The 16,111-nt window shown below is 40.3% G+C and overlaps 1 protein-coding gene across 1 annotated transcript in view; it reads right to left on the bottom strand.

The window, feature by feature from the left end:
- Positions 1–7,889, bottom strand: part of fbxw4 (F-box and WD repeat domain containing 4) — a 50,011-nt gene extending 42,122 nt beyond the window's left edge. Inside the window, exons 1-2 of the mRNA XM_046071369.1 lie at positions 7,860–7,889; positions 7,064–7,149 (exon numbers count right to left, since the gene is read on the bottom strand). Of these exons, the coding sequence (XP_045927325.1) occupies positions 7,064–7,149; positions 7,860–7,889 (116 nt within the window). The remainder of the gene's footprint in view (positions 1–7,063; positions 7,150–7,859) is intronic.
- Positions 7,890–16,111: the final 8,222 nt, after the last annotated feature.

Here is a 16,111-nt window from a genome sequence, read left to right as displayed (position 1 = left end):
CAACCTAAGGAGGCTGTCAAAGCTGAAGAAGCGGGCCTTTTGGGCTTGTCTGGCCCAGGGGTCTCCAGAAGCTGCTAATCAAGAAGCTCCCCGGTGGCAAGGTGCCAGGTCTGGATGACATTGCTGAAAGCTCTGGATATTAGGGGTGTAACGGCACATGTATTCATACTGGATAGGGGTGGGGGAAAAAAATCGATACAGTATAGTATCGTGATATATGCCATGGCAATACTATATCGATACATGGACGCCAAGTATCGATATTTTAGTATATAAATTGCAGATGGGAGTTTTAACTTTTTGGTACTAGAATAACAAAATCTTTAGCTTTTTTAGTCCACTAGAAAACTTAACAGGACCATATAGAGGACTTAAAAAGTGATATGAACTTTTTAGATAAACAGATGTTGACAAAGTTTGACTTTAGGGACCTAATTGGAAGTTGGAAAAAGGTAATAAATTGCAATATATCTTAATATATTTAAAATAAAATAAAATTTAATTGCAACATAAATATCGTGATAATATCGTATCGTGGGGCCTCTGGTGATTCCCACCCCTAACTGGACCATTTTGGTACAGGACTTTCAGAACGGTGCAAATATGCACCGAATGCAATCTTTAACGTCAAATATAAGCCTTGTTTTGTGTGGAACATAAGTAAATTCCGAGTTTCCACACGGATTGGACCAAATCTCCACCTTGTGGCGCTACACAAGCTGCATACTTGAGCCCAGCCTCTCGCTACGTAGTGACTTGAGCATCATGGTCAGTGTAGAGAAGCCAGAGCTTGAATCATTATTGTTAAGGTCTCATGTTTGGGAACACTTGGGTTTCCTAGTGAAATAAAAACAAAGACAAGGGAAAAACTTGGAGTGTCAGACTGGGGGTGGTGGTTCCCATTTTTTTAAAAGGAGGGTGAGTTCCAATTATCTGGGTATCACCATGGGAGACTCTGACCAAATCTGATTCAAATCTGTTAAACCTCAGATCCAGGAGTAGCAATTCCATTCTGGCCATGGAACAGTGGACCAGGAAATTCCACAATTGTGGATTAATCATGAAAAATCACATCCGGGATTGTTTATTTCTTACATACCTGCTGCATTTGTTTCTACAGTGTTGTTTGAGGTGGTTATGTTTTGATGTATGTTTAGCACCGGACAATATACACATAAATTATGACATTGGGGGGGCATTAAAGTCGGGATCGTCAACCAAAACCTAAAAAAGTACAATTATATAAAATAGTTGTGTAAATTTACATTTCTTTCTTGGACCCCACTCACTCATTCAAAACATGTTTAGGCCTGTCTTTGTCTCCTAAATGCCAATCCAGATGTGGCACACTAATTATTTCAGTTATATACCATACTGGTAAACAGAAAAATAAAGTTTATGAAAACTAAAAGTTACAAAATTAGTCTGAAAGGACCTTTCAAGGTAATTTTATGAATAAAAATTATAATTCAAATTAGAAATTAGAAATCACTGTGTTTTCTGGAATGGTCAGAGTCTCATCATTGTCATCACTGAAAACAATGTACAGTAGATATTTACTCACAGGGAGAAAAACAGACAATCAAACAGAGTGTGAGAAAAACGTATCCGACCCTATTTTACCCCTGTAACCTCCTGTAGTGCCTAGTCATATTTCATTGACCCTGTCCAGTATGAGCTCCATCAATGAGGGTAGAGTGTGAGCACACAATGTGGTGTGGAAAAAGGAATATGAGAGAGAAAAAAAAGGCCAAGGTCCATGGCCACTGATGGGATCAATATCCTTTCCGAGGCGGCAGTGAGCAGGGGCGGCTGTCCTGCACTAGCCTTGGCATTTCACCGCACCCACAATAATATTCACTAACAGACCTTGAAATGATATCCAGTATCCAACAGAAACACGGGGATGGTGTAAACAGAGGTGGGATGATATGTGTTAGTTGACAATATACTGTATGCTATTTAAAGTGCATCAATTGATGAAAGCTGGATGCACTGTACAGACAAAAGAAGAAGTCAGAGACAATGGCAGTGCCATGTGCACCGATTCATTTTAGTAATTATCAAATGCAACCATCTGCTACAGCACAGCCCACACACAGAGATGGGGACTCGAGTTTGAGACTCGAACTCGAGTCTGACTTAAGTCGCACACGGTGACTTCAGACTTGACCCGAGACTCGTCCTCAAAAGACTTCAGACTTGACTCTGACTCGAGGTGCGGGACTCATGAACAATGTTTATTTTTAGGAAAGGTCTGATGAGCTTGCTGTTATTCCCCTCCCTCCGTTATCTATAAACAAAGAAGCGCTGAACGCAAAATAGGTTAGTAACCAGAGGTTAGTAAACATGTTGAGCTCAGCATCGGAAACCTAACATTAGCGTGCTTCTTGCTTTAGCTACAACCTACGGGAGGTTAATTCTGACTGCGTTATGAAAAGATGAATGAGCGTTTGCTTACTTGCCAAACTTATTTAAGTCCTGCGGGCTGCCATCACGTTAATTAATAACGTCGGCTGCAAACAGGTTACAGGTTTATTATTCATCATGTAAAGCTACAGTTTTATTTAGTTATAATGTTACACTGGGTTTGAGAGTCTGGGGGATGTGTTGACTTACAGTAGTTTATAAGCTGTCATTAGTTGTAAAGACATTGTACATTAGGCTACATGGTTGTTCTATGTAAATGAAAACAGGTTACCGTTACAGAATTCCTTATGCTATGCAGTTTTATTAGCAACCTGGTTTGAACACAGCAGGTGATACAACATTCATTATAACCACGAGAGACTTGAGACTTGACTTGGACTCTAGCTCAATTTGTTTGAATCAATGTTGTATTTAATTAGGGTTGGTTGTGTAGAACGTCAGTGCATATATAGTGCTATAAATTCCCTGGTTAAAATGTTCTACTTTTTAAACTCTTCAGTCTGTAACTGATCGAAGGACATGTTTGAGTGAAGTCGGGGAAAGTTACATTTCTAACACAAGCTGCTCTCCCTCTCTTCTCTCCCGTTCTGTGATGAAAGACATGCCTGTGGAGGCAGCAACCATTCACCTCATTCACTCTGAACTAACCTTTAAGCATCTCACAAAATCTGCAGAAGTGGCACATGGCACAGACACAAGGCCACAAACTGTTAAAGAGAGTGAATTACGACGCCTGTCTTGATTCTTACATCTGGGAAGAGAATCAGCCTTCTGACTGAAAACCATGTAGACTGCTGGAGACCAGGGTTCAACTATGTTTGAAGGCAATGTAAGAAACAATACTATATCTATATTCTGCCGATGGTTATTTAAAAACATAATTTTAGAATAACATTACGTGATAAAATAACAATAATTCAGCAGTTATTATAAAGAGACTGTAAACAGCATTTAAGCCACTAGACACCAGAATGAAACAAATAAAACTTACACACACAAAGGCTGAGACTACTTCCAAACTATGTCTGCATCAGGACAGAACATGTGGATTTGGTATTCCCACAGAAAAGTCTGTTGCATCCAAGCTACATTACACAGATCTTATTTCTGTGTTTAATGACAAACCTGCAAGGACAGTGTTTTTCACATAATTCATTCTCTGTTGTTTGAGATGTAATGTTTCAGTATTTCTTTTAGCACTTTCAGACTAAAACATGACAACATGAAAGCTGACGAGTCATAAGCGATTTAGAGTTGTTGTTAATATGTACTCTATTATCATTATGTCATCAAGTAGCTCAGACAATGTACATAATGCAGCTGGACAGTTATTCAGCACATGATTTACGTCCATTGCCAATGCATAGTTGTGTTTTTCAGAATTGTCCAGTATTAACATTCTGACTGGTAATAGGGTTGGCATAATGCTACCTAAGGTGTGCATAGTGTGATTTTGGCTGTGTACAATGCTACTGTAGGGGTTGTTCACATGCGTTGTGTCAGTCCGTTCTCATTCCTAGAGTTTCAAATACCTACGCTTTGTCACATCCTTCGGTGTCTAGTACCAACGCCCATGGCTCCCTTTAGCGCTCATTGTAGCATTGTTCAACACTATGTCTAAAAGTAGACATAAATAACATAAAAGCCTGAGTAAGGAGGTGGTTCAGGTGAACAGATGGGTCAAAAACTCGGCTTTCACTCATGAGCCAGTTAGTTTTTCCCACGTGAATAAAAAAATCAACACTGACTGTTTATAGTTATGTAAATTTTGTGACTTCAGTTATGTAAGTTAAGTCACGTAAGTAACATAGTTATTTTAACCCAAACTATGGTCTTTTCCTAAACCTAACTAAGTAGTCTTGTTGCCTAAACCTAACCAAATAGCGATGTTTTACAATGTTACCCACTATTTTGAAAGTTGCATATTTATTCATTCTAACTTAACTGGACGTTACATTTTTTATTCTTGCTAACTTGACCACGGAGCCCTACACATGCAAAAACGATGCTAAAGTGTTCCCAGGGCGTTAAAAAGCGATGCCAAGGGGTCTTGACCAAGCGTTCATATGTGACACTCCATCCATCTGTAGCATAATAGCAGAGAATAGTGGTAATCAGATACATTGGTAAAAGTCCCTTACTTTTTCAGTTCAGACCTAATTACCCGTGCAGCCCGCTGGGCAGGGCTTTGCCCCTGGCTATACAGCACTTTCTCAACTGTTTAGTATGGTTTGGTCTTACATATCTTCCTTATGCTTAATCAACTGAGGTGAAAAAAGACTATTTTCCTTTTAGCTGGAGGGGTGAGTTACTTGGTGTGTGGGGCTGAAGTGGGTTTATCAGGGAGTTGACACCTGCTTTCCAGAAGAGTTTTAATTAACCAGGCCATTGGTCAGTGAGAGGTAGGGAGCAGGTTTCCATTATAAGGGGGCGGTGGGCTGAGGTACCGTCTGCTATTTCAGCCAGCAAATTGGAGAATTAATGATGTGGATAACCTGCCTGTTCCTCTCAGATCTGAGAGACTCTCCGAGGCCTGGATCAGACAGACAAGGCCACCATGCATGTATGCTGATATACTGGATTGCTTATTTCCTTGTGTGCAAGAGCTACAGTTTTAGATTGAAAATGAGGACATATCTGCTCCTCACTTATTTACAGGGCCTAAGGACCAAGCTATGACTGGACTATAATTAAGGATTCAGATCAGATACGGGGTTAGAGGTAATTATATATATAAAAATATATATCCAGAATGAAAGCTGGTAAATATTTTACATAATGAGCTTGAACACTAATGTAGACCTGTTCCAAAACAGCTCCAATCTGTAGAAATGATGAATGAAGTGCACAATTTACATTCCCTGCCAGTGCAGGAAGTAGCGTGTCGATTTCAATTTTAACTCCATGAGAATACAGTTGTCTTTGAAACTGTTTTCAGTTTTAGATATGGGTTTCAAAGTACTGCAGCAGTATAATGTAGATAATGACAAGAGTAAAAGAGCAACCTGCTTCTTCAGTTTGGGAGATGATCTAAAGGTGTCATTTACTTCATTTAGTCAACAGATGCCCTGCTGCTAAAAAGATATTACAATGTCCGTGTCCAGATAGAAACCACAGGGGTTAACATTAACTTCTGCACTTAGTTTTAATTAATCCTGAAGCTGTTTACAAAGCAGGCAATTATTTAGCGAGATGGGAAACCCCAGACCTGTGATGTTTCCACTCTGCAGACCAAAGGATGATCACCTGCCTCTCTGCTGGACTAGCAGGTGCTGAAGTCAGGATACTGTTACAGCGCTCTGCATCTGCCTGCCTGCATGTCATCAATGCTGGGTGTGTAACTGTGTGTTATTAAGTGTCTGGGTGTGAACATGGCTGAGAAATCAAAGGCACTTCTAAATCACCACTATAAAGAATGTGGTTCTGCTCTCAGCTCATTTCTGTCAGTACCTTCAAGGATAGTGATCAAATATTTATTGTCTTTTAGGCACAAGGTGCAAGAAGTATACTGAGAAATACTATGACCAAACAAACAAAAACACAAGGAAAAAATAAATAGATAAAATAAACGGCTGCTGAATTTTAAGTATTTTGTTCTATAGATTATCAAGGGCAACTATGAAATCCATTATTTGTCTCCTTTCTATTTTAGAATCCTGATGAAACCATATCCAAAAAACCCTTAACTGAAAGGCCCAAAAATAAAGCTTAGGCAGTTGTAAAGTGATCAATCTAATCCTCGCTCATTGTCAAATTTAGATATGAAAGCAAACGTTCGTCTTAACGGTAGATATTTTCCCTTGTAAGCTAACCTATAGAACACCATATATTAAGTATCTAAGTATAAAGTATAAAAATAAGAGCTATTGTTGGTATCAATGAAATGTCCCATTTGTAACTGAAAAATTAAAGATATCAAGCATTAAAGCATGTAGAAGAAGATACAAGGGTCCTGTCAACCACAACTAAAACTTGGAAAATGGCAATATGGGGAACTGAATTTGACGAATTTACAGTTTGAGACAAAATGAGACAAACATCTGGTTGGAACAACGGAAGATGAACGGTGTGTTTCTGGGAGACGGTATAGGTACCAAATGTGCTGGCCTGGCAGAGCTGCTTGGGGCCTCACTGATGACTGTACAAAAACACAACTTTTATAACTTTATTCACTGATTTTGGTGAAAAAGAATCATATTTTATGGAGTTTATAGATGAAAAGATAGAGTTTGTTACTTTTGCATTGCCAAAATGCTGGATGGTTGTTGTGCTCTCGGATGCAAGAATCAATGAGGAGACAAGCCTGAGCTGTGTTAGGTGAGGGATTCCCACAGTCGAGCGCTGGCAGGGACCTTTCCGTTTTTTGCTATCTGTTAAATTTCTTAGCAGTCAAACAATCATACTGACCCACTAATGGTAGAGGATATTACTATGTAGTACAACATCAGCCTTCATAGAAAAAGAGCAGTCGTCAATGACTGAGGAGATCTTTTAAAGAAGAGCATTCTGTCTCTCTGTCTGCTCCTCCTCAGCGCTTACCCCGTTTAACTGAGTGAGCAATCACAGCCACATTTGTCAACCTCTTTGTAGCTCCTGTTAAGCAAACTGTGAGTGATTCTGAGCAATAGCTTACCTCAGTGTGGGGCTAATAGCAACAGACCACACTCTGTCATACAGGGATATTGTGTCTCTGGGGCAGGTGGAAGTCAAAGTCCAAATCTGGAGAAACAAAAGTCACCAGTAAGTATGTTTTATAATGCTAGCATTAACAGACACCAGTGATTCCCCTAGTATGGAGTTATAGCAGCGAAGGTGAAGCAAAATTTTTTGTCTGAATATAAAACCCCAACACAACATGTCTCCGCAGTATTGCTCTTGTGTCCATGAGCATGTGATGCACATCAGAATAGTTTAAAACTTCAGTGTCTTCCCAGTTTAATGTGAGCTTTAGATGAATGTTTTGATGTTGGTGGTCATGGTCAGGGTGGTGGGGGGTTTGTGGGTCCTCCCCCAAGAACATTTTACGTTTTCCAATGACAAATATGTAATTTCACATCACATTGGGACATTATTTTCACCATATGTCTGAACAAATAGTTGGAAAAGCTGGAGCAGATAATATATAACCAACAGCCAAAGATCAGTCTACTGGGGAAGAACTACAACCTTTAGATTTGGGGAAAGTTATTTGGTTGGTTATAATGCTCTCTACAGTGATTTAACATTTATTGCACAGCATGTTTTGGACATCACCCCCTAAAACCCTGTTAATATGACCTCAGAATCGTTACAGATACGGTTCTTCATGTTTGCCTTTTGTGTGCAACATGAGAAACCTCCTCCCTTCTGAGGTGCATTTTATTTGCACAAGAAAAGTCTCCTCATTAGCTTAAAAGGACTAGTTAGCATCACTTATTTGCTTTACTAACCTCAGCTCCTCCAGCCACCACCCCTTTCATCTGAACCAGTCGGTACAGGACGGAGCTGCAGGCTACACCAGTTTACTCTCAGATTGTAACTGATGTTCTCAACATTGGACAAGTAGGCAGTAATAAAATACAGCTACCAGTTACTTTCTGTTGAGCTAATGTAAAGTTACATACAGTGCCTTGCGAAAGTATTCGGCCCCCTTGAACTTTTCGACCTTTTGCCACATTTCAGGCTTCAAACATAAAGATATAAAACTGTAATTTTTTGTGAAGAACCAACAACAAGTGGGACACAATTATGAAGTGGAACGAAATTTATTGGATATTTCAATCTTTTTTAACAAAACTGAAAACTTAGGAGTGCAAAATTATTCAGCCCCCTTAAGTTAATACTTTGTAGCGCCACCTTTTGCTGCAATTACAGCTGTAAGTCGCTTGGGGTACGTCTCTATCAGTTTTGCACATCGAGAGACTGAAATTTTTGCCCATTCCTCCTTGCAAAACAGCTCGAGCTCAGTGAGGTTGGATGGAGAGCGTTTGTGAACAGCAGTTTTCAGTTCTTTCCACAGATTCTTGATTGGATTCAGGTCTGGCCATTCTAACACCTGGATATGTTTATTTGTGAACCATTCCAGTGTAGATTTTGCTTTATGTTTTGGATCATTGTCTTGTTGAAAGACAAATCTCCGTCCCAGTCTCAGGTCTTTTGCAGACTCCATCAGGTTTTCTTCCAGAATGGTCCTGTATTTGGCTCCATCCATCTTCCCATCAATTTTAACCATCTTCCCTGCCCCTGCTGAAGAAAAGCAGGCCCAAACCATGATGCTGCCACCACCATGTTTGACAGTGGGGATGGTGTGTTCAGGGTGATGAGCTGTGTTGCTTTTACGCGAAACATAACGTTTTGCATTGTTGCCAAAAAGTTCGATTTTGGTTTCATCTGACCAGAGCACCTTCTTCCACATGTTTGGTGTGTCTCCCAGGTGGCTTGTGGCAAACTTTAAATGAGACTTTTTATGTTTATCTTTAAGAAATGGCTTTTTTCTTGCCACTTTTCCATAAAGGTCAGATTTGTGCAGTATACGACTGATTGTTGTCCTATGGACAGAGTCTCCCACCTCAGCTGTAGATCTCTGCAGTTCATCCAGAGTGATCATGGGCCTCTTGGCTGCATCTCTGATCAGTCTTCTCCTTGTATGAGCTGAAAGTTTAGAGGGACGGCCGGGTCTTCGTAGATTTGCAGTGGTCTGATACTCCTTCCATTTCAATATTATCCCTTGCACAGTGCTCCTAGGGATGTTTAAAGCTTGGGAAATCTTTTTGTATCCAAATCCGGCTTTAAACTTCTCCACAACAGTATCTCGGACCTGCCTGGTGTGTTCCTTGTTCTTCATGATGCTCTCTGCGCTTTAAACGGACCTCTGAGACTATCACAGAGCAGGTGCATTTATACGGAGACTTGATTTCACACAGGTGGATTCTATTTATCATCATTAGTCATTTAGGTCAGCATTGGATCATTCAGAGATCCTCACTGAACTTCTGGAGAGAGTTTGCTGCACTGAAAGTAAAGGAGCTGAATAATTTTGCACGCCCAATTTTTCAGTTTTTTATTTGTTAAAAAAGTTTGAAATATCCAATAAATTTCGTTCCACTTCATGATTGTGTCCCACTTGTTGTTGGTTCTTCACAAAAAATTACAGTTTTATATCTTTATGTTTGAAGCCTGAAATGTGGCAAAAGGTCGAAAAGTTCAAGGGGGCCGAATACTTTCGCAAGGCACTGTAAGTTTTTAATTTGTCAATACTTTGAGCACAACAAATTCAATCCAGTCCATTCACCTTCATTGTGTTCGGATTGCAGCCGAAATCTCTGAGAGCGATGCCCTAAAGCCTGGGGACAATCAGGCCACGCTACTATCTGCAAGGCTGAGTCAAGTGAGAATCTTTTATTTCTTTGGTAAACTGGGGGACCTGACCCTTTCAGATCTTTTGGGTGCTTTTACATCAATGACACTATGTGCACTTGTCCTAAGTATCTTTATTATCCAGCATCTCAATCTTTCTCTAACCTTAACTGTGTATTTTAGTTGCCTAATCTTTTTTTAAGCATTTGAAGCTGCCCTGAACAATTATTGTACAAATAAACAACTGTGAAATGTCAGCACGGTCTGAATGTATATTGTTAAACATTTTGGAAATAAATTCAGCATGAATGTGCAGTCTGATATAGTGAAGAAAAGCACAATCCATGTGGCATTATCTTTCCCTCTAAGATATTTTGCAAAATACTTACATGTGGACATAAATTGATGTGTTGGATTTTAGATTGTATATTTTGAGGATGATTCTAGCAGCACAGAGGTGGATGAAGCTGCAAAGTCACAACGATCTCTCATTATTCAGCTCTTGCTTACTTTAATGTTTCTACACTATTAAAATAAATGAGCACCAGTCAAGTCTTACTGTTTATGGGCTTTCATTAACAGCTTTTACTCCCATGGCTTCTAATGAGACATTACAGTACGAGAAAAAACTTTCAGTTATATGCAGAGACTTTAAATGGGCAAATTGTTCATTATTGCCCCCTTTGGTCTGATCGATGACAGCTGTGTTGGACAATAATTTTACAGTTTTCATAAACATGTCATAAGGGTAAGCTTTCACTGTACGACATTTGACTTTCATCAGAGGTTTTCAGGATGTTCAGATTTTTCAATCAAGCAAGCAACAAGAAGTAATATGCATGATATGGCTATGATATGTAATACGCCCGCAAACCGTAGAATCTGGCATCCTAACGCTAGCAGCCAAGTCCTGCAAGTGCCAATTTCTGTCTCGAGAGAAATAACTCTTCAAGAAGAGCATTTGTGTTGCCAAAAAATTGTAATTTGCGGCTTCAATGGAGTGTTAAAATGTAATGACCCGAGGTGGAGCCGAATGGGGGGTGGGGGTGGGGTGGGGGGGGACGACGACTTGGGAATTAGCCTGCATCAAAGGAGTCTTTGTGAGCTCCTTCACCCCTCCCCACCTCACTAACACACAATAATTGTTTGAAATAATGCCTACTTGCACAGAGAAACTGGGTTCCACAAGGCAAGTGCTGGGTAGACGAACACACTCGCATACACACACATGCACACGCAGATAAGACACTGGCTCAATTTGTTGCCACATACCTCCACTCTGCCCTGGCCCTGTGGCCTTTCACTTCAAATTATGTTCTGCTCATGGAAAATATAGTCAGGAGGTTTTATTCTATAGCAAACAACTCACTCACTTGACTGCTCCCACTGGTATTGGAGGAAAACCAATATAACATTTGAGTGCAAATGGCAAACTCTCACCACAGGAAATGTAAACTGCAGGGCGCTGGCTCCTCTCTGCTGTGATGCTGAAGTGAGCACTGAACTCTCAACCCACAATCATGGTACCCTCCCTAGACCCTTTGCTCTCTCTGTCTCTCTTTTTCATTTTTACCCCCAGTGCAGACTCTCAGTGCAGACTGCAGCAACGGCAGGGTAAACAGGTAAAACTGTTTGCTTGTATTTCCCCTCAAAGCTCCAGAGGGGAACTGTATAGTGTGCCTCTACTTGCTTGCTGCTATGGCTTCCAAAAAAGTACTCCTTTAGGTGCCAGCATGACTGTAGCTTCACATCAAAGTGTTCTTTAGTGCTGCCTTTGTATCGCAATGGATGGTAAGAATATGTGTGAGTGTGTGTGTGTGTGTGTGTGTGTGTGTGTGTGTGTGTGTGTGTGTGTGTGTGTGTGTGTGTGTGTGTGTGTGTGTGCGTGCGCGTGCGTGTGTGTGTTAAGTGTCTGTGAGTGGGAACAAAGTGATTTACTCCTCCCTTATGCTTCAAACACATTACAGACCCTGTCTTTTCTCTGTCAGTAGCTGCCAAAGAAAAGGCCTTCCCAATTTTGCCAGTGGTTACGTAGCATCCCTGAGATCTGTAGCTTGACATTAATGCCTTTTATACAGAGCTTAGTGTGCACTCCATAGCCCTTTCATCCACACTGTGCTGGAAGCAGGTTGAACAGTTGACTTTCAAGATGAAAATGTGAGCAAGTCCAGATTATCGGCCCGCTTTAAAGTAAACACATTTAGCAGTCTGCTCTCTGTCAGATATTTTGAGATCCCTATGTAGCTGTAGACTATGCACTACACCACAATGTGATCTATTTACAAACCCATTAAAATCACATCTATTTTAATTTATGGAAAATCTAATGTTACAGTCCCCTCCAAAAGTATTGGAACGGTAAGGCAAATTCCTTTGTTTTTGCTGAAGACATTTGGGTTTAAGATCAAAAGAAAAGCAAGCCACTGTGAAGCTGAGAAAAGACTGACCAGAGCCAGTGGACAAACATTGGGCATACCAAGCACAACAATTTGGAATGTCCTGAAAAAGAAAGAAACTACTGGTGTACTGAGCAACAGACGTCGAACAGGTCGGCCAAAGAAAACAACAGTAGTTAATGACAGAAATATCGTGAGAGCTGTGAAGAAACCCCCCCAAAACATAAGAAAGTGACATCAACAACGACCTCCACAGTGCAGGGGTGAAGGTATCACAATCCACTGTTGGAAGAAGACTCAGAGAGCAGAAATATAGAGGCCACACCACAAGATGCAAACCACTCATCAGCAATAACAATCGGAAGGCCAGATTGAAATTTGCAAAGAAATACAGAGATGAGCTGCAAAAGTTCTGGAACACGATCTTATGGACTGATGAGACCAAGATTAATCTCTACCAAAGTGATGGAAAGGCCAAAGTGTGGAGAAAGAAAGGAAATACTTATGATCCGAAGCATACAAGCTCATCTGTGAAGAATGGTGGAGGTAATGTCATAGCTTGCTTCTGGAACAGGCTCAGTAATATTTATTGATGATGTAACTGATGATGGTAGCAGCCGCAGAATGAATTCAGAAGTGTACAGAAACATTTTGTCTGCCAATTTACAGAGAAATGCATTGAAATTAATTGACAGGAAGTTTATCATGCAGCAGGACAATGACCCAAAGCACACTGCCAACAAAACAAAGGAAAAAAGTGGAAGGTTTTAGACTGGCCAAGTCAATACACTGACCTTAACCCAATAGAGCATGCATTTCACCTCCCTAAGAGGAGACTGAAGTGAGAAACACCCCGAAACAAACAAGAACTGAAAGAAGCTGCGGTAAAAGCCTGGAATAGCTTCACAAATGAAGAATGCAACAGTATTTCAAGTATTTCATGTTGCCTTTTAATCCTTGTCATACAATATTTGCAAATGGATGGAGTTTAACTCACAACATTGGTTAGTCCCGTAAAATAAAATAAAAAAGATGAAGTACACATAGCCAAACATATGTGGATTTCCAATCAAAGACACTAGAGGACCCTGGGCTAAAATGTGTTGTGGGCCCTTACTGACCCCCCCTCTGGGGGCCCCCTTTAATAGCATATCTTCACAATGGTGTCCAATCACTAAAGACACATTTATCATATTCATTGTACACATAAAAAATAAAATTTTTGATGTTCACTCAAATGAAGTCTCTCCTGACACAATATATGTAACACAAATCCAAAAATAAAATAATAAAGGCCTACATTTTCGCTCTGGGCTCTTCTGAAAGACTGGCACTCAAGATTGGTTAATAATGTAGGCACTGCCGAAAGGCTTCATTGAGTAATTTTAGTTTAGTGGTCATTGGTTCCAATAAAATGAGTAACGCCTGCAAATAAGTCCAAATCACAACTTTTTTTCATCCTGGTCCTTCCACTTCCTGGGCACCATCACCACCCAGGACCTCAAGTGGGAGCTGAACATCAGCAGATGTGGATGTACTTCCCGGGGCAGCTGAGCTGACAATGATGGTCCTGCTAAGGACAAGGGCAGACTGCTGCGTATCGTTCAGCCTGCTGAGAAGATGGCCCAAAACCTTGCACCACAAGAACAGCTTCTTTCCGTCTGCAGCTGGCCTCATCAACAAGGCCTAGGACACCCACTGACACTAACTCTCATACTGTATACTCATAATGTAAATTTGCACATGTAAATAATTTGTATATCCCTGTACAAACATAATTTAAACATAATATAACAGCCACATTGTATATCCTTAATCGTTTTCTTATTATTGTTAATTTTATATTTATAATTTTTGACCTGCAGTACTTGCTTTATCTTACCTACATTATGTACCTACTATGTTTCTTGTTATGTACCAAAATACCAAAGCAAATTTCTTGTATGTGTAAATTTACCTGACAATAAAGCAGATTCTGATTCTAATTCTAGTTTGGAGTGATTTGCATTCCAAACTAAACCCTACTATTTTGAGACTCCGCTGATTTCCAGTAGCCTACATTTGATTTGCATATAACTTTTAAAGCATACAGTGTTAAAAACAAAAACATACTGTTGTATAAAATCTCAGTGTAATCAGCAGCAGTGATTAAAGATTTCCCTAAGCTAGAAGTAATGGGCTCAAACCATGGAAAATGTCCACGGACCAAAAGTGCACAAATTTTTGTTGCAGCAGCACAACATGATTGTAATTAGCCTTGGTGCAAATATTTTTCTTGTGGCCCCCAGACCCAAAAACACATTTTTGTACACACAGGCATACGCAATTTTACGCAATTGCAAACCTGCAGTCTTTGATCAGCACCACGGACAGCAGCCGAAGTGCCATTAGCAAATCCCTGACTCAAACCACCACAGTCGGCCGTCTCCGACAGTATGAATGAATGGATGACAGCATTTGATCACGATCCACGTGTCAATTGTCGCTGTCCCTTGTGGGCCCTTGTAAACAGCTGGGCACTGGTGGTACTTACGTCACTGGTTTGTTGACATACTTTTGGCCACATACTGCCATGTATGTACACAAAGTATTTGACCAAGGCTTGTCCTCTACTCATGCAGGTCTTCTGTTTGGTGTTCTGCTTCCAGCAGAGTACTAGACCTGAGCCATGTCAACTTTGGTTATGTTATTGTTGATCAGAAATTGATGTTATTCAGTCATGAACCAGTGGAATTACCTTGGACTGGGAAGCCTCAGTTTCCTGGCTGTCGTAGCAACAATGCTGTTTGCTGCATCCACACTTTCGAGTGACATGTCATCTTTCAACTTCACTCACGCAGTTGTCGCCTGGTTGAAGTGGTGATGGCCAAAAAATGGAGGTCAGATCACACAGGGTCATTATCTGCAAAGGCACATTAGATGATTATCTCTGCAGCTGTTCTTTATGGGTCACTGCAGGCTGCTGTTAAAGCTGTCAGTCAGAGAGGAATAAGTCAGCTTCTCCCTGCAGTTAGGGCTCATCCACAATATGGACACCCACACACTAGTAAATGTCATCACACTGCCTGAATGCAAAAATGAAAATACAGGCTAAAAACAAAAACCCATCAATAAACCCTCCACAACAATGAAGCCCACTCTTTTGGTATGCATAGGCATTTTGACCAATAATATACACTTTAGGTTTAAGTGTTTGTTGAATACCAACTCCCTGTCCATTTGAATGTCACATAATGACAGGAGGGAATTCAGGAGGAGTCCAGTCAAGGTCAGATGAGAAGCAGAGGGAAGAGTCAGAAGAAACTATAGGGAGTGTATAATCACTAGCAAGGCATTGTGTCTGCTTCTACAACTTCATCAGTCCAGCCACTAATTAAGACTAATTAGTAGGCACTGGGGAAACAGGCAGGCTCAAAAAACTTAATTAATGTGAGGACCCGTTATGTCTGGGCAGAACAACTTCCTCAGCACCTGCTTAGCATAAGATAGCACATTAACCTACCAATGCTTGTAGGCTGTTGAAACCATGGGCGTAAATCTCATCTCACAGTAGTGGGGGGGACAATAAACTAAACTAAAATTTCACAAGAGCAATTTTTGAGGGGGACACAAATAATACAGCCAAAATTGTACTTGTAGGCCTATAGGATATGTGTACACAGAGAGAAGTCTTACTACTAGTTTTCTGGCCAACAACACAAAGCAATAGTTGTTGTAGTAGACCTAAATTTATTAGTTATGCATTTTAACAAATTTATGAGAATTGATACCCAATTATGAATTTTTAAGATTCATAAAATCATTTTATTTAATTCCTCGTTAAGGGCACCACCGGAGTTGTTATAATCCTAGAGTCTCCGGACCTCTAGGTAGTTTTGAATAATTATACAATTATTACTAGTGATCAGTTAGTTAATAATCGCTCAATTATCTTAAATCAGTCAGTCAGT

Source organism: Micropterus dolomieu, linkage group LG15 (assembly GCF_021292245.1).
Source record: "Micropterus dolomieu isolate WLL.071019.BEF.003 ecotype Adirondacks linkage group LG15, ASM2129224v1, whole genome shotgun sequence".
NCBI lineage: Eukaryota > Metazoa > Chordata > Actinopteri > Centrarchiformes > Centrarchidae > Micropterus > Micropterus dolomieu.
Note: the sequence above shows the minus strand (reverse complement) of the source record. Positions and strands in the feature narration are given on the sequence as shown.